This window comes from Hemitrygon akajei, chromosome 6 (genome assembly GCF_048418815.1).
Source record: "Hemitrygon akajei chromosome 6, sHemAka1.3, whole genome shotgun sequence".
In the NCBI taxonomy this organism is placed as follows: Eukaryota; Metazoa; Chordata; class Chondrichthyes; order Myliobatiformes; family Dasyatidae; genus Hemitrygon; species Hemitrygon akajei.
Window position 1 is genome coordinate 163,285,680 of NC_133129.1, and position 25,450 is coordinate 163,311,129.

Genomic DNA, 25,450 nt, shown 5'->3' on the forward strand with positions numbered 1-25,450 from the left:
TCAAACAGAGAAATTCTTGAATTTCATATTCCTTCCTATTTATCTTCCAATAGTTTCTCTCACTGGCCAACAAATCTGAGGTAATTTCAATAATTTTCAAATGGATATCGTAAATTTGTACTATCAGTCGATGTTTTCCTCAAAAAGGTATACTAGTACTTGTGTATGGTTAGTCGAATGGAAAAACAAAAGTTGTGAATACAAAACAATATTAAAATTGATTTGAATTTAGATGGGAAACGGTCACCCCTCTCTTTCACCTCAAAATTAAAACACAAAAAATATAGTAAATAATATTGAATTACTTTTCTAATCCAAACAGCTTTCATGAAAATATGACAAATTTCAAAATTATGCTTTGCTTCCTGAATAGAAGGCAATGAGTAATTTACTTATTGGAAAATATTAGGATGGGGACAGTGCCTCAACGAACTGTGTCTGGAAGCTACACAGCACCTTTGCAGACCACGCATGCAATTGGATGTGAGAGAATGGATATTAACGTAAAAGATTAATCCAATCTGTACAAAATTTAAAACATCTCCAATCATCTCCACTTTGTCTTCTGAAAAGGTCCCAATTATTATTTTACCTTTTCTGGAATTAACTAATCGTAAATTAATCACTTTTTTATTTTCACCAACTGCTCCAGATTCAACTCCTCACTTCATAATAGAAGTAATTTACAGTGACCAACAAACTTACAAACTTGTGCATCTTTGTGAACCTATGCTGTCACAGGGAGGATGTCCAAACTCCACACAGACAGTGCCTGAGATCAGGCTTGAGCCCAGGATTTTGGCAATGAGACACAAGCTCAACTAAATGTGCTGCTAGTTGTTAGAAAAGTTGCAATTTTTTGCATCACGGTCTCAGATTGTATTTGTTTTAAAATATACTGTCAACTGGTGAACAGAGTTTAGCATACTTCAACCAAGTACAGATGTTTAGGAGCAGCATTGGCTAAAGATGTAATTATTTTATTCTGAATTTAATTTGGATACAAGCATGTGAATTAACAAATCCCTGTCTGCCATTTTAAAACCTTAATCTTAAAATAAAATTAGCTCCTTTGCTAAAATAACAGGTATTCCAGATGAAAATATTAAATGATCTTATGTTAATAAAGCAATGAAATTTCAGGGTCCTCAACTTATATTGAATAAAGTTAGAGAGCAGTGGCCGCCAGCAAACTTCATATGGGAAAAGATGACATTTACTCTTGAAACGTGCATACATTTCTCTCTACAAAAGAGCCATGAGTTAATTATCATATTTTAGGGGAATGATAATTCCTTTAGATTGACTGAGATGGAACAGACAGCACAAGGCGAAGACTTGCCAAATAGAATCTCAGGAGTTCCAAAATAAAAGGGCAGAGGCATGTCAGTAATAAAAATTATCATATGGGCAAAAGAAAGACTTTTTATAAATTCTTTATTACAGCTGTTATGCCGTTGGCCCCCTCCTTTGTGAAAATCGCAAGAACTCTAGTTAAGGGGGGTCAACTGACCCAAGAGAGAGACGTGCGAAAGACCACGTTCTTCCAAGACGCAGAATAAAAGTGACTTTGACTATTGTCTCATGGAGACCACCTGAAAAGCCCTCGGGCAAAGTGGGCTGGTTGAGAGAGAGATCGCATTACCTGCAACTTGATTGACACCTGCGATCTCGTGAAGAAGTATAAAGGCGGGTCTGAGGGGAGGACCCTCAGATGCACCAAGGAAACACACGAAGGAGAAACGCTAGAAATCCTGCGACAGCGTTTTAATAGCTACAGCCGGTGGTGGGGTTCGTGTGCGTCCTTCCCTTGCCTGGGATTGGCGACTTCACCACGGAAGACGGCCTAGCTACAGGGGAAGCCACAGATGAGAGTCCATTCCCCCAACGAGACTTCCGACTACCTCCTACAGGTTGGAAAACCTGTCGGGTAAATGCTTCAAGTTCTCTGTCTTTCTAACTAAACGTGCACCAACGCGACACTTCCGCCGACAACTAAGTGAAACTGCCGTGATCTGAAAGACTTTTAGCTATCCAGTGAACGATATAAAATCTACATTACCCCTAGACGACGATCGAGCTTGTGTTTTGAATGATTATTATTACACCGGTGTTTTAGATTGAGTTTTGATGATCTGAATGTTTTGTATTAACCATACGTTTGTGCCCTTGTTGAATAAAACGGCTGAAAATAGTAGCATCCGACTCAGCTGATCCATCTATCTTTGCTGGTAAGTTACCTGGTTACGGGGTTTTCGTAACACAGCAAAAGTAATCAAAGCAGGGCCAACAAGTTTTCTCACTCATCATATTACAATTCTAGCAAAGAATGCTAAATTGAGTCCACTACTTCTAAACATTTCTCAAGACTGGGAGCAATTATCTAATAAATATCCTTTAGACTAGGACAATGTCCACTTAAACTGGCCTTTCTTGCACCTCTAACAAGTAACTCAAGGATTACTCTCTACCTCAAATCCGTTACTCACTCACTTCTTTCATGTTCATCAGAACAACCTAATATTTTCTACAGCTATTGGTCACCTTTGATTCATAATATTTCTTGCTACACTTCTTTAAAGATACCCAATTTCAACTATTTTCATTTTCTTCCTTTTGCCAGTACTATGATTTTCATCATTATAAACCAGATGTACATGAGTAATTGCAGATGCTAGAAATCCAAAATAAAAACAGAAAATGCTGGAACCACTCATCAGGTTAAAGAGCTTTGTGAAAGGAGAAACAGAGGTTACATTTTAATGCATCAGGTTGAAGATTTTTTTGTCACCTGTCCAGCATTATTTCTAATCTGAGGAAAGGAATTCAACTCATTGATACAATTGTTCCTCTTTTCAGAGATGCTGAGTGCTTGCAGCACATCAGTCTTTATTTCAGCAGAAATATACTGGTAAAACTAAAGGTATAATTCTGCCACCTTCAACGGGATCGTACCACTAAACACCTCTTCCCCTCTCCTCCAACTGTTTGCTTTCCACAGGGGCCGCTCTCTATTCGATCACTTATCCACTTTTTCCTCCCCACTGATCTCCCTCCTGGCACTGAACCCTGTAAGCGAGACAAATACTCCATCTGCCTCTATACCTGCTCCCTTACCAAAACTCAGGGCTTCAGACAGTCCTTCCAAGTGAGGCAACATATCATCTGCGAGTCTTTAGGGGGTCATCTATTGTATCTGGTACTTCCAATTTGGTCTTCTCTATATTGATAAGACCCAATGTAGAGTGAGGGACTGTTTCGTCGAGCATTTTTGCTCCATCTGTCACAAAAAGCAGAATTTCTCAGTGGCAAACCATTTTAATTCTATTTTCCATTCAAACATATTGGCCCATGGCCTCCTCTGCTGTGGAGATAAGGCCACTCTCAAGTTGGAGGAGCAAAACCTCATTCTATCTGGGTAGTCTCCAACTTGATGGCAAGAACATCCATTTTTACTTCCAGTAATTTCTCCCCCTCTCCCTTCTCTCTTTTTCCATTCCCCATTCTGGCATCCTGTGCAAATGGATCTCAATTTCCTCACTTGCAGACTTCAGTCAGTTTAGATTGGCAACAACATCTCCTCCAGGATCTCCATCAGCACAGGTACATCATAAGGCTGTGTGCTTAGCCGTCTGTTCTCCTCACTTTACACTTACAATTGTGTGGCTAGGTATAGCTCCAATGCCATATTCAAGTTTGCTGATGACACCTCTGTAGTAGGTTGATTCAAAGGTGGAGAAGAATCAGCATATAGGAGGGAGACTGAAAATCTGAGTGGTGCTACAACAACAAGCTCTTACTCAATGTCAGCAAGACCAAGGAACGGATTATTGACTTCAAGAGGAAGAAACCGTGGGATCAGAATTGCAGAGGGTCAGCAACATAGAATTCTTCGGTGTTATTATTTCAGAGGACCTGTCCTGGGTCCAGCATGTAAGTGCAGATACAAAGAAAGCACAGCAGTGCCTCTACCTCTTTTGGAGTTTGTGAAGATTCAGCAAGACATTTAAAATTTTGACATAGATTTCTATAGATGTCTAGTACAGAATATATTGACCTGCTGCACCACAGCCTGGTATGAAACCACCAATGCCCTTGAATGGAAAATCCTGCAAAAAAAACAGCAGATACGGCCCAGTCCATCACAGGTAAAGTCCTCCCCACCATTGAGCATATCTACATGAAACGTTGCAGGAAAACAGCATTCATGATCAAGGATCCCACCACCCTCAACATTCTCTCTTCTTGTTGCTGCCATCAGGAAGGTGGTACAGGAGCCTCAAGACTCACACCACCAGGTTCAGGAATAGTTATTACCCTTCAACAATCAGGCTCTTGAACCAAAGGGGATGTTATGTACTTGGATTTTCAGAAGGCCTTTGAAAGGTGCCACGCATGAGGCTGCTTAACAAGCTACAAGCCCATGGTATTACAGGAAAGATTCTGGTATGGATAAAGCAGTGGATTTTTCGCAGGAGGAAAAGAGTGGGAATAAAGGGATCCTTTTCTGGCTGGCTGCCGGTGACTGGTAGTGTTCCACAGGGGTCTGTGTTGGGACCAATTCTTTTTATGTTATATGTCAATGACTTTGATGACAGAATTGATGATTTTGTTGCAAAGTTTGCAAACAATATGACGATAAGTAGTGGCACAGGTAGATTTGAGGAATAAGAGCCTAAAGAAGGTTTTAAGACAGATTGGGAGAATGGGCAAAGAAATGGCAGATAGAATACAGTGTTGGGAAGTGTATGGGCATGCATAAAGGTTGATTATCTTCTAAATGGAGAGAAAATACAAAAATACTGAGGTGCAAAGGGATTTGGGCAGGATTCCCTGAAGTTTAATTTGCAGGTTGAGACTGTGGTGAGGAAGGCAAATGCAATGTTAGCAATAATTTTAAGAGAACTAGAAAATAAGAGCAAGGATATAATGTTGAGACTTTATAAAGCACTGCTGAGGCCTTACTTGGAGTACTTTGAGCAGTCTGGAGCCCCTTATCTTAGGATGTACTGAAAGAGGAGAAGGTTCAAAGGAGGTTCAAAAAACAATTTCAGGATTGAATCATTTGTTATTTGAAGAGCATTTGATGGTTCTGGGCCTGTATTCACTGAAATTCAGAAGAATGAAGGGTGACCTCATTGAAACCCATCAAGTGGTGAAAGGCCTCGATAGAGTGTATGTAGACAGGATGTTTCCTATGGTGGGAAAGTCTAAGACCAGAGGACACAGCCTCAGAACAGAGGGATGCCCTTTTAGAACGGAGATGAGCAGGAAGTTCTTTAACCAGAGAGTGGTGAATCTGTGGAATTCTTTGCTAAAGGCAGCTGATGAGGCCAATTCTTTATGTGACACAGTGTAAGGTTTCACTGCTAATGTAATGGTTTCTCTGCAATGTTTCACTGCTAATGTAATGGTTTTGCTGTAGCAGCAAGGTTTGGGTTATGACTAGAGATAACAGGGCTTTGGAATGTATGTTATTCAATGGGAGAAATGTTGCTCTTTCTTGTGAGTCTGGAAGAGAGATTTTCAGGATCTTTTGTTGGGGAGAGAAGGAGGAAGAAGACACGTGTGGAGGGAGCTGGGAGACGGAATGGACTGGGAGCAAGGGTCTGAAGGTCGGTGATGCTCGGAGGAGGTTGATGAATGCTGAATAGTTGTATCAGTGAGTTCCAACGTGCACTTTTGACTTTTTTCCTTAAAAAGGGCCCTTTTTCTTTTTATTTTCTTTACTAACCCTTTATTCAGATTAAGATTTATAAAATTCAATCATTTAATTGCATATGGTGTACTGTCTGATATCTTGTGGTGCGAGTTCGTGATCGGGCAACACATCACACAGCATCCACACAAATGAGATTTCTCAGTTTGGTGGGGCCAGAGGTTGTCTTCCCCTAGACAAACGTGTGCTGGCCGAACCTGAGGGTTACTTGGCCCTCTTAATGTTCTACTTTGTTAAATAGGTAAATGGCAAGATAAAAAGTGAGGTCAGGCATGAACTAGAGAAGACTGCAACTACTTTCTGAAGTACCCTGGATAGTGGTTAGAGCAACACTATTACAGCTGCAGGGACCTGGGTTTAATTCCATCGCTGTCTGTAAGGTGTTTACAGACCCGGGACCGAGTGGACTTCCTCCAACATTCCAGAGACATATGGGTCAGTAAGTTAACTGGTCATGTGGGTGCAACTGGGTGGCATGGGCTGTTTGGTCAGAAGGGCCTGTTACTGTACTGTATCTTTAAATAACACCCTTAGGTTTTTAGATTTTAGATTTAGGGATACAGCACAGAAAATGGATCTGTGGAAATTAATGAGAAATTATCAGAATTAAACAGAAGTGGTTAAACAGAAGTGCACACACAAATCCTTTTAAGAAAGGATGTCACAACTTCAGTAATCCACTATTACATTACCACAGAAATCCAATGACATCTGGCTCATCACATTCTTGTTTTCCATGTTCCCCTTAAGTACACCAGAATATCATTTTCCTGGATAATTAATAGCTCTATTAGTCTGTGAAATCTCAGTCCAAAATCCCAGATACCAGGTTACCAGAGTTACTATAATAGGAAATATATATCAGTAAGGAAAATCTTATTTCCTTATTCATCATCCAAAAGTTATTCCTGGTACTTCATCAGTGAGAATGGTGAAAGTTTAATAGTCCCAGTCCTTTCAATACATTTTGTTCACTTTTATCTGCTTGCACATTTTATATTCATACACAATGACTTTACTCATGTTTGTGCAAGCACACTAATAAAATTTGCTAACAGAATGCTGGAAAATGTAGATACAATTAAATCTAATTGAAATATCAAATCATATTTACTGAAGAGATTCATTGTGTCTTACCCGTCTTTGCAGGTCTTCAATTTGCTGCTGAGGAATAGTCTTTAAAATACTGTACATTTCAGAAAGTTTGTCTTCTGGTACGACTACAGAAGCTCTAGAAAAGTTAACAGATAATAATGATTAGATCCATTCAGTTGAAAACCACTAATTCTCATTATTTGTTTAATTCAAGTAGTGGTGCCAATCCAAGATGCAAATCCAACATGAAAGCTTTGGATCAGTTTATAGCTGTAGAATATAATGACAGAAGCATTAAATTCTGATTAGGAATTTGTAGTGAGTATTCACTATCAACACTGGGACAAATATCTGCTCCAGGCAATCCTGCTCATGCATGGAATGATCTGACTCAGCAAAAAATAGATTTTATTTTCAGTCAGCCCTTCAGCATAAGGGCAATTTGGTTTCAATTCAGCAATTTCAGGAATGGTAAATGCCTATTCGTGGAATTCCATTAAGATTGGATTGCAGCAATCACACTGTCTTGATAGTGCATAGACCTGGTCCAAGACAACTTGAGGCCAAGATCTGTTGTACAAAACAAGCATGCCTGTGAATCCCTGTGTATCCATTGTTATATCATCTTCATTAACATTCAAATTCACGTGAAAATATTGATTTCTTGCACATGTCCAATTTACATCTGTCTACCTTTGGTAACCATGCCTTCAGTTGCTACGATCCAGACTCTGGAATTCCTTAATTTTCTGCTTCAAAAAACTTCTCTTCAATCATGCTTTTGATCACGGTATCTTATGGCATAATGTCAATTATTGTCCATTATTTGCTTCTGGAAAACTATCCTTGCTATGTACCAATGCACGCCAGTCAGTTATAAAGCCGCCTCACCAGGAGAATACAGCCTGTGCGGACCATAAATACCATCTCTTCCTAACTAACAATCAATGCAGGCACATCTCAAAGATGCATGCTGAGCCCACTGCTTTACTATCACTCTACACCCACGACTATGTGGCTAAGCACAACTCCAACGCCATCTATAAATTTGTCAACAACAAAATTATTAGTGGCAGAATTTCAGATGGTGATGAGGTGTTGTATAGGAGCGAGGTACACCTGCTGGCTGAGTGGTTTCACAGCAACAATTCTGCACTCAACGTTAGTAAGACCAAGAAATTAATTGTGAACTTCAGGAAGGGGAAGTTGAGGGAGCACACACCAGTCTTCAGCGAGGGATCAGAAATGGAAAGGGTCCATTTCAAATTCATGGGTGTCAAGATCTGAGGATCTATCTTGGGTCCAACATATTGAGGGAATTACCAAGAAGGTATGACAGAGGCTATATTTCATTATGAGTTTGAGAGGAAAGACACAAATTTCTACAGATGCATTGTGAAGAGTATTCTAATTAGCTGCATCACTATCTGAGTCGTTACTAAAAGAAGGTAATAGTTGGGAGTTTAGCATCAAAGGATATACTTTTTAAATCGAAAAGACAGGCAGGAAGGCATAGGCGGTGGTGTGGCTCTATTGGTACGAGATGGAATTACACCCTTAGAAAGAGGTAACATAGGGCCAGAGAATGTTGAATCTTTGTGGGTGGAGTTAAGAAACTGCAAGAGTGAAAAAAACATTAGGGGAATCAGATAAAAGCCTCCAAATGGTAGCCAAGATATGGGGTTAAGATTGCAAAGGGAGCGGGAAAGGATATATAATAAACATAATGTCACAATTGTAATGGGGGATTCCAATACGCAAAGGGATTGGGAAAAATCAGGTCGGTGTTGAATCGCAAGAGAGGGAACTTATTGAACGCCTACAAGATGGCTTTTTTGAACAGCTTGTGCTCAAGCCTACTAGGAGAAAGGCTGCCTTAGATTGTGTGTTGTGTAATAACCCCCATTTTATTAGTCAGCTTAATGTAAAGGAACCCCAGGAGGCAGTGATCTTAATATGATTGAATTCATGCTGCAGCTGGAGAGGGACCAGTGCAAATCACATGCATCAGTAATGCAATGGAATAAAGGGAATTACAGATGCACGAGAGAGGAGCATGCCCAGGTGGATTGGAGAGGGCTACTGGCAGGGATAACAACAGAACAGAGGTGGCTGAATTTTCTGGGAATAGTTCACGAGGTGCAGGATAGACATATCCCACAGAAGAAGTTGCTCTCAAATAGCAGGGTTAGGCAACCATGGCTGAGAAGTTGAAGACTTCATAAAAGCCAAGGAAACGGCATACAAGGTAGCAAAAGTGGGTGGGAATTTGAATGTTTGGAAAGCTTTTAAAATCCAACAAAAAGCAACTAAAAAAAGCTACAAGGGAAAAGAAAAATATGAGGGCAAACCAGCCGATAATATAAAGCAGGATACTAGAAATTTTTTTAGTTATATGAAGAATTAAAGGGAAGTGAGAGTTTATATATTGGACCACTGGGAAATAATGCTGGAGAAATAGTAATGAGGGACAAAGAAATGGCAAATGAACTTACTAAGTACTTTGCTTCATGCTTTACTGTTGAAGACACTAGCTGTATGCCAAGAGGTCCGTGATTGTCAGGGAGCAGGAGTGAGTGTAATTGCTATTCCAAAGGAAAAAGTGCAAGACAAACTCAAAGATCTTAAGGTGTATAAGTCACCTTGGCCAAATGGACTACATCCCGGAGTCATGAGGGAGGTTGCTGAAGAGATAACAGATGCATTGGTCATGATCTTTCAAGAATCATTTGATTCTGGCATGGTCCCAGAGAACTTGAAGATCACAAATGACACTCCACTCTTTAAGAAGGGAGGAAGAGGAGAGAGGAAATTATAGGCCAGTTAGTCTAACCTCAGTGGTTGGGAAAGTGTTGGTGTCTATTACTAAGGATGAGGTTTCGGGATATTTGGAGACTAATAACAAAATAAGTCAAAGTCAGCATAGTTTCTGTAAAGGGAAATCTTGCCTGACAAATCTGTTAGAATTCTTCAAGGAAGTAACAAGCAGTGTGGAAAAGGAAAGGCAGTGGATGTCATTTACTTGGATTTTCAGAAAACATTTGATAAGTTGCCTCACGAGGCTGCTTACCAAGGTAAATTCCTATAGTGTTGCAGAAAAGATACTGGCATAGATAGAGGAATGGCTGACAGACAGGAGGCAGCAAGTGGGAATAAAGAGGGCCTTTTCTGGTTGGTTGCCAGAGTCTAGTGGAGTTCCTCAGGGACATTCATGGGACCACTACTTTTCACATTGTTTGTCAATGATTTGGATAATTGAATTGAAAGCTTTGTGGCAAAGTTTGCAGATAATGTGAAGATAGCTGGAAGGGTAGGTCATGCGATTGCAATAGGACTTAGACAAATTGGAAGAATGGGCAAAAAAATGGTGGATTGAATACAGTTTTGGGAAATGTACAATAATACATTTTGGTAAAACAAACAAATAGTGCAGACTATTATCTAAATGGGGAGAAAATTCTAAATCAGAGGTGCAAAGGGACTTGGGAAAACTCGTGCAAGACTAAAGGAAAATGTAACGTTAGCATTTATTTCAAGTGGAATAAAATGTAAAAACAAGGAGATAATGCTGAAGCTTTATCTAGCCAGACCACAGTTGGAGTACTGTCAGCAGCTTTGAGTCCCTTATCTCAGAAAGGATGTATAGTCATTGGAGAGAGTCCAGAGGTTTACGAGGACGATTTCGGGAATGAAGAAGTTAACATTTGAGGAGCGTATGGCTGATTTGGGCCTGTACTCACTGGAATTTGGAAGAATACGTGGAGATCTCATTGAAACCTACCGAATGTTGAAAGGATTAGATAAGGTAGATGAGGAGAGGATGTTTTCTCTGATGGGGGTATCCAGAATTAGATTAGATTCAAATTCATTGTGATTGTACCGAGTACAGATACAAAGCCAAATGAAATGCAATTAGCATCTAACCAGAAGTGCGAAAAAAGTGTTATTTACAAAACAACTGCAAATAAAAAGTGCTGCAGCATACAAATAAAAAAGTACTGAGACAGTACAATACGGCGCAATACTGCTTAGCGCTGTGATGTGAGGTTCAGCAGGGTCACAGCCTCAGGGAAGAAGCTCCTCTTCCTGTGCCTGTTGGTGCAGGAGTGGAGGCTCCTGTAGTGCCTACCGGATGGGAGGAGAGTAAAAAGTTCATGGTTGGGATGAGATGCATCCTTGATAATGCTTTTCGCCCTGCCCAGGCAGCGTTTATGGTACATGTTCTCAATGGTGGGCAATTGGGTGCCGATAATCTGCTGGGCAGTTTTGACCACCCACTGGAGTGCTTTGCGGTCTGATACAGGACAATTGCCATACCACATTGAGATGCAGTTGGTGAGTATGCTCTAAATGGTACAGCAGTAAAAGTCTGTCAGTACCCTGGGACAGAGGTGAGCTTTCCTGATGCTCCGCAGGAAATAAAGGTGCTGTTGCGCCTTTTTGATCAGGATGGAGTAGTTCAGGGACCAGGTGAGATCATCAGAAATTATGGACACCAAGGAATTTGAAGCTTGATACATGCTCCACTGCAGTTCCGTTGATGTAGATGGGGACGCGAGGGTAGCTCCTAGCATGCCTGAAGTCCACAATGATCTCCTTGGTCTTCTGGGTGTTAAAGGCCAGGTTGTTGTCGGCACACCACACGGCTAGATGCTGGACCTCGTTCCCATAGGCCGTCTCGTCATCCCCTATGATCAGGCCAACCACCGTGGTGTCATCTGGGAACTTGATTATGGAGTTAGAACCATGTACAGGAATGCAGTCATAGGTGAAAAGGGAGTACAGAAGAGGGCTCAGCACACAGCCTTGAGGCACGCCGGCATTCAGGGTGAGAATGGTGGAGGAGAGGTTGTCTAACTTAACAGATTGGGGCACAGCCTCAAAATTGAGGGGTTACCTTTCAAAACAGGAATTTTTTTTAGCCAAAGAGTGGTGAATCTATGGAATGCTCTGCCACAGACTGTGGTGGAGGCCAAGTTCATGGTATATTTAAAGTGAAAATTGACAGATTCCTAACTGGTTGGGGCATCAGAGATATGGTGAGAGGGCAGGTGTATAGGATTGAATGGGATCTGGAATCAGCCATGATGAAATGGTGGAGTGGACTCGATGGGCTGAATGGCCTAATTCTGTATCTTTTATCTGGTATGGCTGCATAGGATTGGAAAAAGCTGCAGAAAGTTGTAAACTCAGCCAGCTCCATCCAGGACATCTACAAAAGGCAATGCCTTAAGAAGGCAGCATCCATCATTAAAGACCCCCATTACCTAGGCATGTCCTCATCTCATTGCTACCATCAAAAAGGCGCACAGGAGTCTGACGACACCACTTTAACATTTCAGGAACAACTTCTTCCCACTGCCATCAGATTTCTGAATGGACAATGAACCCATGAACACTACCTCAGTACTTTTCTTTATTTTCCCCTTTCTTTTGCACTAATTATTTAAAAAATACAGTATATACTTATTGTAATTTATAGTTTTATAATGCATTGCAATGCACTACTGCACAAAACAACAAATTTCACAACATCTGCCAGTGATATTAAACCTGATTCTGAAGCCTTTGTTCTTCCTAATTTGTCTCTGTATGGTAAACATTGCCTGTTCCTACAAGAAGGGAGTAAACACTATTGAAAGCTGAGTTTATACATTTATTTTTATTGTATTTAATTTTGGCACACCTCCTAGAGGACCACAACCTTGTCATAGGGTTTGCAGGCCTGTCTGCCTCAACGACCCGGACAGCTATGGTGACTGGAGACAGGGCTTTATGTTTTGGCTCTTGGCAGGATCACACATGCCCAATAGGTCAAATGGTAGAGGCCAGACTAAAAGTGGTCCACTGGTCCTCCACATTCCGCTCAGTGTTAACAACCCAGACTGGTAAAACAAAACTGTTACAGAAACAACAATGAAGAATCCTTCTCCATCTGAGTGTGACAACGTTCTTGGGTCTCCATCCAGTACTTGCATGACTGACAGTAATGAAAACCAAGAGGAAACTAGATAGATAGATAGATAGATAGATACTTTATTCATCCCCATGGGGAAATTCAACTTTTTTCCAATGTCCCATACACTTGTTGTAGCAAAACTAATTACATACAATACTTAACTCAGTAAAAAATATGATATGCATCTAAATCACTATCTCAAAAAGCATTAATAATAGCTTTTAAAAAGTTCTTAAGTCCTGGCGGTAGAATTGTAAAGCCTAATGGCATTGGGGAGTATTGACCTCTTCATCCTGTCTGAGGAGCATTGCATCGATAGTAACCTGTCGCTGAAACTGCTTCTCTGTCTCTGGATGGTGCTATGTAGAGGATGTTCAGAGTTTTCCATAATTGACCGTAGCCTACTCAGCGCCCTTCGCTCAGCTACCGATGTTAAACTCTCCAGTATTTTGCCCACGACAGAGCTTGCCTTCCTTACCAGCTTATTAAGACGGGAGGCGTCCCTCTTCTTAATGCTTCCTCCCCAACACGCCACCACAAAGAAGAGGGCGCTCTCCACAACTGACCTATAGAACATCTTCAGCATCTCACTACAGACATTGAATGACGCCAGCCTTCTAAGGAAGTACAGTCGACTCTGTGCTTTCCTGCACAAGGCATCTGTGTTGGCAGTCCAGTCTAGCTTCTCGTCTAACTGTACTCCCAGATACTTGTAGGTCTTAACCTGCTCCACACATTCTCCATTAATGATCACTGGCTCCACATGAGGCCTAGATCTCCTAAAGTCCACCACCATCTCCTTGGTCTTGGTGATATTGAGACGCAGGTAGTTTGAGTTGCACCATATCACAAAGTCCTGTATCAGTTTCCTATACTACTCCTCCTGTCCATTCCTGACACACCCCACTATGGCCGTGTCATCAGCGAACTTCTGCACATGGCAGGACTCCGAGTTATATTGGAAGTCTGATGTGTACAGGGTGAACAGGACCGGATATACTAGAGATGGAGGACCTTCACTGCTTCCCGAAACGTCAATGGCATAATGGGCAGTAAGCAAGCAAGCATGGCACAAGCATCCCATACATGTCAAACACATAAAAACTAAACACAGACAGTAATAGATTGATTATAGCAATACCACATCTTAATGTATTCCTTCCTCACAAGTTGACTGGTCAAAGGAATAGAAAATTCAGTGAAAAAGAAGCTAAATTCCAGTTTAAGTATCCTGCCAAATAATTCAAACATAGATTAAAGACTGCATTTAGAATCTTCCTACTTTGTATGATTTACCTTATGGATTATAAACAAGGCACAGCACTTTCTTCATTTAATTTCCATATAGTGGTTTAACAAAACACATAGAAATTGATTTAAATGTGAAAAATCTAATTTTAAAAAAAGATTATTTTATAAAAACAGCAAGTTATAAACATTAACTATCAGCATACCTTTTAATAGTGAAAAATCAAATCTGATTTAATCATTCATAGAACTCTACAGTATAGAAAGAGAACAGATGGTCAATTCTGCTCAAGTTGTTTCTTTGAAGGAACTGTGCAGTTTAGTTCAATTACTAAAAGACTTTAGAACATTTGTCTATTTACGTACCCTTAGAAAACTCAAAATGGACAGACTATGGCAAAGCCAGACAGGGAAAATTAACATCTAAATTTCAGTGCACATTTAAGGGAAACCAAAAAATCTATCCACTTAAGGTGCTATGCTCTTGGATATAGAAAATATAAATTCAGAAACTGCACTGATTTTCCAGGAAAGCTTGGTTTTGATAAGATTTCACTAATCTCAGTTTAATTAAAATCTTGCACAACATTTAAACTATGGAACACTGCAATTTTCAATTAATTATTCGCTCGAACTCACATTATGGTAGAAGCTGCAAGTAGTAAAAGATTTCACACAGCTAAAGGTAGCATTTTGTTTTGAGCCATGAGTTACTGCAAACATTGAATGAATGTGAGCGCCAAAATAAGTTGGTGAAACAGACACAGAGTAAACAAAAGCAGAAAAAGGTACTCTCTGAGGTAAATTGGGGTGGATATGTCCCCTGTGTGAAACAAGTGTCCCCTTGAACTTTGTGGGAGGCAAGTACAGAAATCACAGGGGCTGTGGCAGAAATATTGAAAATTTACGGCACCCTACTCTGATGCCTTGTGCAGGAAGGCACAGAGTCGACTGTACTTCCTTAGAAGGTTGGCGTCATTCAATGTCTGTAGTGAGATGCTGAAGATGTTCTATAGGTCAGTTGTGGAGAGCGCCCTCTTCTTTGTGGTGGCGTGTTGGGGAGGAAGCATTAAGAAGAGGGACGCCTCACGTCTTAATAAGCTGGTAAGGAAGGCGGGCTCTGTCGTGGGCAAAGTACTGGAGAGTTTAACATCGGTAGCTGAGCGAAGGGCGCTGAGTAGGCTACGGTCAATTATGGAAAACTCTGAACATCCTCTACATAGCACCATCCAGAGACAGAGAAGCAGTTTCAGCGACAGGTTACTATCGATGCAATGCTCCTCAGACAGGATGAAGAGGTCAATACTCCCCAATGCCATTAGGCTTTACAATTCTACCGCCAGGACTTAAGAACTTTTTAAAAGCTATTATTAATGCTTTTTGAGATAGTGATTTAGATGCATATCATATTTTTTACTGAGTTAAGTATTGTATGTAATTAGTTTTGCTACAACAAGTGTATGGGACATTGGAAAAAAAGTTGAATTTCCCCATGGGGATGAATAAAGTATCTATCTATCTCTTAGCCACAGGTGAGGTGCCATAGGACGAGGATAGCAAATATTGTTCCATTGTTCAAGAAAGGATCTAAGAAATTATAGGCTAGTAACCCTGACATTAGTCATGGGTAAATTATTATAAGGTATTCTAAGAGACAGGATATACAAGTATTTAGATAGACAGAGCATGATCTGGGAGTGTCAACATGGCCATGTGCACAGTAGGTAACATCTAGTCAATCTTGTAGTTTTTTTGAGGAAGTTAACAGGAAGATTGATGAAGCAAAGGCAGTGGAAATTGCCAACGTAGACTTTAGTAAGGCCTCTGACAAAAGTCCCACATGGGAAGCTGGTCCAAATGGTTCAGTCACTTGGTATTTACGATGAAATAATTAATTGGATTCAGCATTGGCTTAGCAGAGAAGTAAGAGTAGTTGTCGTTCTGACTGGAAGGCTGTGACTAGTGGTGTTCCACAGGGATCAGTGCCCAGTCTATTGTTGTTTATCACCTACTTTTAATAATTTAGACTTAAGTGGTAAACTGGATCAGCAAATTTGTGACATTTAGGAAGGCTATCAAAGCTTGCAATATGATTTAGACCAGCTGGGAAAACCGGCTGAAAAATGGTAGATGGAATTTAATACAGACAGGTATCAGGTGTTGCACTTTGGCAGGACAAACCGGAGTAGTATTTATAGAGAATGATAGAGCATTGCAGTCTACGGTAGAACAAAGAGATCTGGGAATACAGGCTCATAACAGCTTGAAAGTGGTGACACAGGTAGATAGAGTTGTAAAGAGACATCTTGGCCTTCGCAAATTAAGAACATACAAACCATAAATGGAATGCAGCAAAGAATCTAGACTGATTCCTAGGGTGGCAGGGCTGTCTTATAAGATATTGGATCAACCTCATCTATAATTGCTGTGGTTTAGAAAAATGAGAATGGAATCTATTTGAAGCTCCAAGTGTTTTCCCTTTATTCGAGGTGTGCAAGATGCTATCTGAAGATGTACAGTAGTGTAAAAGTCTTAGGCACATATACTAAAACTTACTAACAGGACTTTAGTAATTTTATGTATTGCAAAAAACAAACAAGCAAATTTCATGACATATGTGAGTGATAATAAGCCTGACTTGGATATGGAACTCCAAGTCACTGAGAGTGGGAAGGGGGCAGGGAGAGGGGAATCAAGGTTGGAGAGGGGAGAGAGTAGGATGCAACAGAGAGACATTCTGTAATGATCAATAAACTAACTGTTTGGAATCAACTAACCTTGCCTGGTGTCTCAGGGCTGGATGTGAATGTACCTGCGCCACACCCCTCCCCCACCACCCCTGGCACTCCTTCTCTGCCACCTGTCCCACACCGATCCTGAAGCACTCCACCCTCACCATTCCAACATCCTTTACTCCTGCCAGATTTACAAATTCACTCTTCACTGCATCTTGACAAATACAGTACTGTACAAAAGTCTTAGGCACCCTATCTATATATCTATATGCTTTTGAGCAGTACTGTATGATGTTAATAAGTCTCAATTTGGAGTATCACATGCAGTACAATTTACAAGGACGTTGCCAGGACTTGGCATAGAATTCTATGGTTCACCACCCTATAATGAAATTTCTCCTCACTGCTAAATGTAATTTCTCCCACCTCACTACATATCCATCGACTGTTACCCCCCACTCTAGAATGCTGAATTAACTCTGGCACTCATTCTAGACCAAATAAAGTCTCAAAGAGATTACTTTCTCATTCTTCTAAACCGCAGCAAATATAGATGAGGTTGATCCAATCCCTTATAAGAGAGGACTGCCACCCTAGGAATCAAGTCTATAACCTTTCCTGCATTCCCTTTATGGCTTGTATATTCTTCCTGGGATAAGGAGGATATATGTGTTTCCAGTAACTAGTGTACAAAAAGACCCAAGTCTCCTTGTACATCAATGTTTCCAAATCTCTCAAATTTTGTTTTTCTGTGAATGTGAATTACATTATAATGCAATTGTACACATTTCCTCACATAATTAACTTGGCTAAATAATCTCAAAGCCTGTATATCCTCCTCAAACTCTGATTCTTCTCCATATTTGTGTTTTTGCTTACCTTTTCCAGTCCAGCACTTCTGAAAATGGGAGGATGTAAGAATCTCCAACAATTACTGGAATGCAACCTGCTTGAAGGACATCACTTAGGATTGCTTGCCCAAGACGAGCTCCACGCAGCACAATACAAAACGTGGCTTCCTGTCAAAGAAATAGAACGTCACCCTGGCAATCTTTAAAGGACATACGTCATATCTCTAAATGTCCTAAAATGGATTAATACCTTTTCCTTTCTACTTTTATCTTCAATCAAAGAGTGAGACCTATTGTGAGTGAAAATATCAACAGCAGAACTAAGGATATATCTAACGGAGCAACATTAACAATTTGTATAGAAACATAGAAAACCTACAGCTCAATACAGGCCCTTTGGCTCACAAAAGCTATGCCGAACATGTCCTTATTTATACACAGTGTTAGACTATGACAACAAGATAATTGTTTACAGCAGTCAGCTAAACTTCAAGATGGAATGCACTCTAAAAGTACAAATACAAATATTTTTGATTATTCATTTGATAAAGGAATATTAGCAAACTGCATCATGAACCTATTATGAAGACGACTGGTAGAAAATATACTTTTAATAAAAAACTTCTAAAAATTAATATGATTAGTGAATGAGTATCATCCAGTAGATATGATCAGCTTGGTTTTATAGAAAGATGTGGTGTCCTCATCAGATCAATGAAATCCTTGTAGAATGGAAGAGGACCAACTACAATGAACAAAATAAAGCTGCACGCCCACACTTAAGTGAAAAATGGCTGTAGATTTACTTAAAGGTGCATTAATAGTGATTAATATAGCATTATAACCGCGTAAGACAATCTAGACTTTTGCCGTCAAATGTTTTCATACTTTTTTAAAATGTTTTTACTAACCTCTGAGGCAAAACACTCAATGAAAAGTCAGTCAATGAAAAGCAGGTCTAGGAAATTCCAGTTCACAACCATGTAACAAACACTATTCCAATAATAAATCTACTCAGATCTGGAGATGTCTTATTATTTTCATAACACAGCAAAGTATAAAAGTATAATTCCAGAGAATTCTATATGTCACAGTTATCATTGAGCACCAGTTGATCAGTGACATTATGTACCTATGCATTTTTAAATATTTTGGTCAAAATTGGTTAAAGTACATATCCAAAGAACAAGCAAATTAACGCGCAATTGTAAACACTTACTACAGAAGATTTAGATGACAACCACATCCTTAGATCAGCTTTTCCTGATATAAAGCTGGAGGCAGCAATTGGAATCATTTAATTCTTCAATAAACACAAGCACCCGGAGCATGCCAATCTGTTCCTCAGACCTGCTGTGTAACTCAATAACAATCAATCCAATCATAGCCTCACACGCCTTTCCTACACTCTTCATACCTTTTGACCCCTTTGCACGTAGTTCAAATGCTTTTCAGTCTGCTTTGGGTATAATCAATAATTCCATGTCCAGAAATCCCTGGGGTAGAGCATTCCAAAGATTCAAAACCTCTGAGAAAAGAGACCTTCCTCATCTCCATTTTAAATGGGTGCCCCTGATTCTGAAACAATCAACCTACTGCTGGATAATTCCACAATGGGAAACTCCTCTCAGCAATAACAACGTCAAACCCTTTGCCAGTGTATAGCCAGTGACTTCAAAGCTGTTTGCAATGGCACGGACAGTGAAAGAAATCCAATTTGAGCTGCAGGTCTGATGCTAGCAGAGACTAGCAGCAGAAAGTGACATGCCGATGAACACAGATGCACCACAGCACAGATCTGAACAGGGAATACGGAAGGGGAACATACTGATTCGAACTACAGCTTCTAAAAAGTAAACAGAGATTCTTAAATATGTGAGGTTAAAACAGGACAATACAATAAATATAAACTGGAACAGGTCCATTGGTTGCAAAGAATGAAAAAAGGAGATGGCAAAGAAGGCAACAGAATTATATTCAAATAGTACTAATTGTAAGGTCAAATGTTTGAAACACTGATTGGTCATTCTATGCAGATTATCCATAAATGTATGCAAGAGTCCTTGAACCCCATTTGAAAAGTCTGGCCTACAAAAAGCAGAGTAAGAATTTACAACACACACACACAAAATGCTGGTGGAACACAGCAGGCCAGGCAGCAGCTATAGGAGAAGCACTGTCTACGTTTCGGGCCGAGACCCTTCGTCAGGACTAACCGAAAGGAACCTGCCTTTCACCTGCCTATCACCTCCCCCTGGTGCCCCTCCTCCTTCCCTTTCTCCTATGGTCCATTCTTCTCTCCTATCAGATTCCATCATCTCCAGCCCTTTACCTTTCCCACCCACCTAGTTTCGCCCATCACTTTCTAGTTATCTTTCTTCCCATTCCCCACCTTTTTATTCTAGCATTCTCCCCCTTCCTTTCCAGTCCTGAAGAAGTGTCTCAGCCCGAAATGTCGACTGCTTGTTCATTTCCATGGATGCTGCCTGACCAGCTGAGTCCCCACAGCATTTTGTGTATGTTACTTTGGATTTCCAGCATCTGCAGAATTTCCATCGAGACTGCAAATAGCCAGTCTCACAGTAAAATAATACTATTTATATTCACATGAAGTCATACTTTATTTCAGATTAATGTAGAATGGGGGAAGGGGAAGTCAATTAAAGAACGTAGACAGCAATTTTGGAGATGGTCTTAGCATTGTGCTGTCCTTAAAGGCACAGTGTTATTCACTTTGAGACTGACTACTGCAGTCTCAGGAACTTAATGGCAGATGAAGTCACTAGTTCAAATTAAGGACAGCAAATACAGATGCCAATTTGGCATGAAAGGTCACATGGCAGCAAGGTTTTCTAAGTAGCGCCATAAATCTGGAGACTGAAGGGTGTATTTTCTGTCCAACATATCCCCACCCCCACACGCCTAATGAGGAAGACTGAAATGATGGTTTGCGTTTTCATTTTGATTTAAGGCTGCTTTGAATACCATGTGTAGGAGTACCTTTGGGATTGAATATATGCCAAAATTCTCCTTATCTGGACACCAAACAGAAAATCTTTCCCATCTGTTGTTATAAGCTTTTTTAAACAATAGATTCTTGAAAAGTTTACAACAGATTCACTTGCAGCAGTGACCACCCTTTCAAGACAGCAAAACTCTTACATCTTCCTTACTCTTTTACATAAATAAAATAATTTAGTTGACAAAGTTTCCATACTTTTTAATAATAACAACAACAACAAATACACCCTCATTTAATATTCCACTTCTGGAATGTACATTGCACTATATTCTACTTTCCTTCAAAGGATTGTTTTCTCATTAAGTTCTAACGTGTCTATTCCCTTTCCTGCTCCCCAATACTGATAAGTTCATAGCATGAAAAACATCTTACTATAAACTTAGTTAGATGGATACAACTGCTTGCATGATTTTATTTAGCGTTGAAAATAACTTCTGAATATTATCATTAACATTTCATGCTCTCTTCATGCCAGTCCTCAGCAATAAATTACATTGACACTAAGTTAATACTTTTCATAAAATTGATTGGCATAATTCAAAACTAAACTCTTACTGGAATGTGTTTCTCTATATAAAAATATTCTTCAATCTGAAGCAATTTTTATTGCATTTACCATTGGATGTTGCAGCAGCTTGGCTGACTCAGTTGATACCTTTGAAAGACTGGATAACGTCTCTTTCAAAGGTGTGAGAACATAATGTAGAAAGATTATTTCATTCAGTACTGTAGAAAATATTAGGCTTCAAGCACATCTGCCACTTGGCTAACTCCAGTTCATACTAATCATTTGTCATTCAAAGCACAGAAAAGGGAATCTTCCTGGTACCTTTAACATGATTTTTCTTACATTGATAACGGAATTTCAAAACAATATTGCATTGTAAAACACTTCATTATTTGGAAAATAAACAGATCTTTGAGATTTCTACAAATTATAATATCCAATAATATGTACACAACACTGGAAGAACTCAGCAGGTCGGGTAGCATCCGTGAGAAATGAGTAGCCAAAGTTTCGGGCCGAGACCCTTCATCAGGAATGGGGGGGAAGAGAGGGCCGAAGCCCAGTAATAGAGATAGGGCAAGGGGTAGGGCCTAGAGGCGCCAGGTGGAAAACCAATCAGAGGAAAGATAAAGGGGGGAGGGGAAGGGGATAAGCATGAAAGAAATGTAGAGATAAAGAAGCAGAAAGTTGAAAGGGGAGAGAGGCAGAGAGGGACCTGGGATAGGGAGGGAATTACCGGAAATTGGAGAACGCAATGTTCATACCACCAGGCTGGAGGCTACCTAGATGGTAGATAAGGTGTTGCTCCTCCAACCTGAGTTTGGCCTCATCATGACAGTAGAGGAGGCCATGTATGGACATATCTAGATGGGAATGAGAGGCAGAGTTGAAGTGAATTGAGTTGAAGCTTTGGCCCTCTCTTCCCCCCCATTCCTGATGAAGGGTCTCGGCCTGAAACGTTGGCTACTCTTTTCTCACGGATGCTGCCTGACCTGCTGAGTTCTTCCAGCGTTGTGTACGTATTCTTTGATCCACAGCATCAGCAGTTGTATTTTTGTGTTATAATATTCAATAAAATCCTTCTTATTTATATACTGATAGATGAAGTCATTATAATCAGATTTTTTTCAATCTTAGAGGATAATAAGATGAGTTATTTAAATTTTTTCACTACCCTTAATGTTCTTTGTTTCCTGAATCAGAAATACTGACTTCTTAAGCACTAAGACGATAACTCATCATAATGTGAATACGAATCAGTGTACAAATTTGTGATAAATGCAGAAAATGTTAGAAAATCAAAAATACTAAGAAAATACACACTTTCATGGATTGTCAAAGAATGATGCTTGAGCATAGAAATGCCATTTTCAAGGACAAACTGACTTAAACTTCAATAATAAATAAGGAGAAAAATTTTCCAGCATGTAAATTCAGAGGCAATCATCCCACAGCATCTCATTTTAGTATATGTTTCAAAGCATTATAGTAGATTATATTGGAGAGAACTTGCTGAGTTACAGGAAAATATGGCAAGTGACCAAAGTTTAGTCAGAGAGATTTTAAGGATTATCTTGGATGAGGAAGGAGAAGACGCACCCAAGAGTTTTGAGGGAACTCCAGAGATTTGCTTTTCTACTTACAGTTGAGAGCTAGACATTGCAAAAAAAAGCGCCTTTTGTTCTGTTCATCCCTGATTGCCCTTAAGATGTCAGGATGTGCTGTCTTGAATTGCTGCAGTATGTGATCTAAATGAGCTGCTAGATGAAGAGTTCAGGGTTTTGACCTGGTACAGATGAAGCAAAGGTATGGAGCCAGCATGATTTGGGAGTTAAAGCAGAAATGGTAGCAATGCTGGCCCAACATTCCAACTGCCCTTTAATTTCCAAACAAGAGAGATCACAAATTTGATAGGAATATTGAAAAAGCTTTGATGAGTTGAAGCCATGCATCTTATAGATAGTACACTTAATAGCAAGATGCAAACGCTGGTGGTAGCAACTTACAAGCTGGAGAATGGATATACAAGATTTATTAAGCAAGTGACACATACTTCGAGGATTGTGTTCAATTTTCAACAGTAGGACTAATGAGGACAAATTTAACTGCTGCAAGCCCTTTGGGCAGTCTTCATTTAGGGCTTGCCTGCTCAGGTAGTGAAGCAACTTCACAGCTACACCTGTTGATTGTCATTGGAGTCCCTTGCTGTCTTCAGAACTTCATCCAATAATGTTGAAACTCAATTAGCAGACACTAATAATGAGCAAACCACCTTGCCGTGATAGTGAATCATGAATAGTAACTTGCTTGTCTAGTGTTCAAATAAATGGCACAATAGGAGAAGTAGTTAAAAGTCTACAGGAGGATAGTAAATCAGCCAGAAGTAGTAACTTAAATAGAATAAATGCAAGATATATAACACAGGATACATTCTAATGTACAAAACAGCAAAACAAAACTACCTGAATTACTTTCACTGCCCTCGAGGAACAACCTAACTCAAACATTTCAGTTGTGCATGCACAAATAGTACAAACATTGAAGAGATGGAACTATTCTGACCATTTGGAGTGTTACTTTCATGTCCACTCAAAGCAAGAAAAACAATAAAGAATAAGGAAGGTATTTACAGGGAAGTCATATTAATGAGTACTTTATAATAGGGATTTCCAGATGCTCTTAACCTCACATGTAGTAGATGTGTGTTTTTAAGATCAATAAATGCTTCCTCTTTATATTTCCTCTCAGACACTGATTCCCGACACATCACCTGTGGTGCTGATTCTCTAGCTTCATCAGTTCTCAAATTTCCAAAAACTACAGTATTTGGATATATTTTTGCATGAACTGTTTAGTTTATTGTTCTGCTTAGAACATAGAATAAATAGTACAGCACAGTACAGGCCCTTTGGCCCACAACATTGTGCCGACTCTTAAACCCTGCCTCCCATATAACCCCTCACCTTAAATTCCTCCATATACCTGTCTAGTAGTCTCTCAAATTTCACTAGTGTATCTGCCTCTACCACTGACTCAGGCAGTGCATTCCACGCACCAACCACTCTGAGTAAAAAACCTTCCTCTAATATCCCCCTTGAACTTCCTACCCCTTACCTTAAAGCCATGTCCTCTTGTATTGAACAGTATTGCCCTGGGGAAGAGGTGCAGGCTGTCCACTCTGTCTATCCCTCTTAATATCTTGTATACCTCTATCATGTCTCATCCTTCTTCTCTCCAAACAGTAAAGCCCTAGCTCTCTTAATCTCTGATCATAATGCATACTCTCTGAACCAGGCAGCATCCTGGTGTTACGAATGTGGAGCAACTCTGAGGGGCCGAAGGGTACAAAGTCGCCCCCCCCCCTCCCCCCACTTTTTGAGAATCGCAAGATCGCTATTATTTTGGGTCTGAGACCCAGGAAATGAGAGAGATACACATCATGTCAATAATGAGAGAGCGAGACGCAGGATCACAGCAAAGGCAGTTGCCATAGACAACGCAGAATACACAAGGTAGGGGGAATGCCTCCTAACAAAAGTGGAACGGAACCACTGATTACTGCTATTGTCTCTTGGAGAAGGAATTGTGTATTGAGTACTGTACTATTCATTGAAACCCCTCAGGGGACAACCAGAGTGGTCTGGTTGAGGGACTGCATCATCCCAACCTGACTGACATCTGAGACCCCGTGAGTGAGGATAAAAGGAGGGTCTGGGGAAACACCCCTCAGATGCACCAGGAGAAACGCTAGAGATCCAGGGACAGCGTTTTATAGCAAAAGCCGGTGAGAGCTCGTGTGCGTCCTCCCTTGCCTGGGTGGCGGGCTCATCACGGAAGAACGGTTTAGCTAAAGGGGAGGTCACACTTGAACGGCCACACCAACGAGACACCGACGGACCGAAATCATAAAGGAAGGTTGGGAAAACCCGTAGCAGTAACTGTTCCCATTCTCCTAATCTCTCTCTCTCTCTCTCTCCAACAATTGCAGCACAGCGGCAGCCTGTGTGAACTGCAGCGAACTTTATACTTCCATCGGACAATTCATTATCCCCTAGACAACGATGGAGCTTATTTCTTATTGATTATTATTATACCCGCACTTTTAGGTTTAGTATTGACGACGTATGTTATCTGTATATTTGCATTGATATGATTTTTGTGTATTTTTACTAATAAATACTGTTAAAAATAGTATTATCAGACTTCAACAGACGTCTCTATCTTTGCTGGTAAGTGTCCCAGTTACGGGGTTTGTAACAAAGTGGGGCCTCGTCTTGAGATTTGATACCAAATTGGAGGGCCAGTAGATCGGG

The 25,450-nt window shown here is 40.2% G+C and overlaps 1 protein-coding gene across 5 annotated transcripts in view; it reads right to left on the minus strand.

Annotated features, from left to right (window-relative positions):
- Nucleotides 1-25,450, minus strand: part of ext2 (exostosin glycosyltransferase 2) — a 155,360-nt gene that overhangs the window by 82,007 nt on the left and 47,903 nt on the right. For all 5 annotated transcript variants that reach the window (XM_073049688.1, XM_073049691.1, XM_073049689.1 and 2 more), the window contains 2 exons: nt 17,636-17,775; nt 6,857-6,950 (listed from right to left, as the gene is read on the minus strand). In XM_073049688.1, the coding sequence (XP_072905789.1) occupies nt 6,857-6,950; nt 17,636-17,775 (234 nt within the window). The remainder of the gene's footprint in view (nt 1-6,856; nt 6,951-17,635; nt 17,776-25,450) is intronic.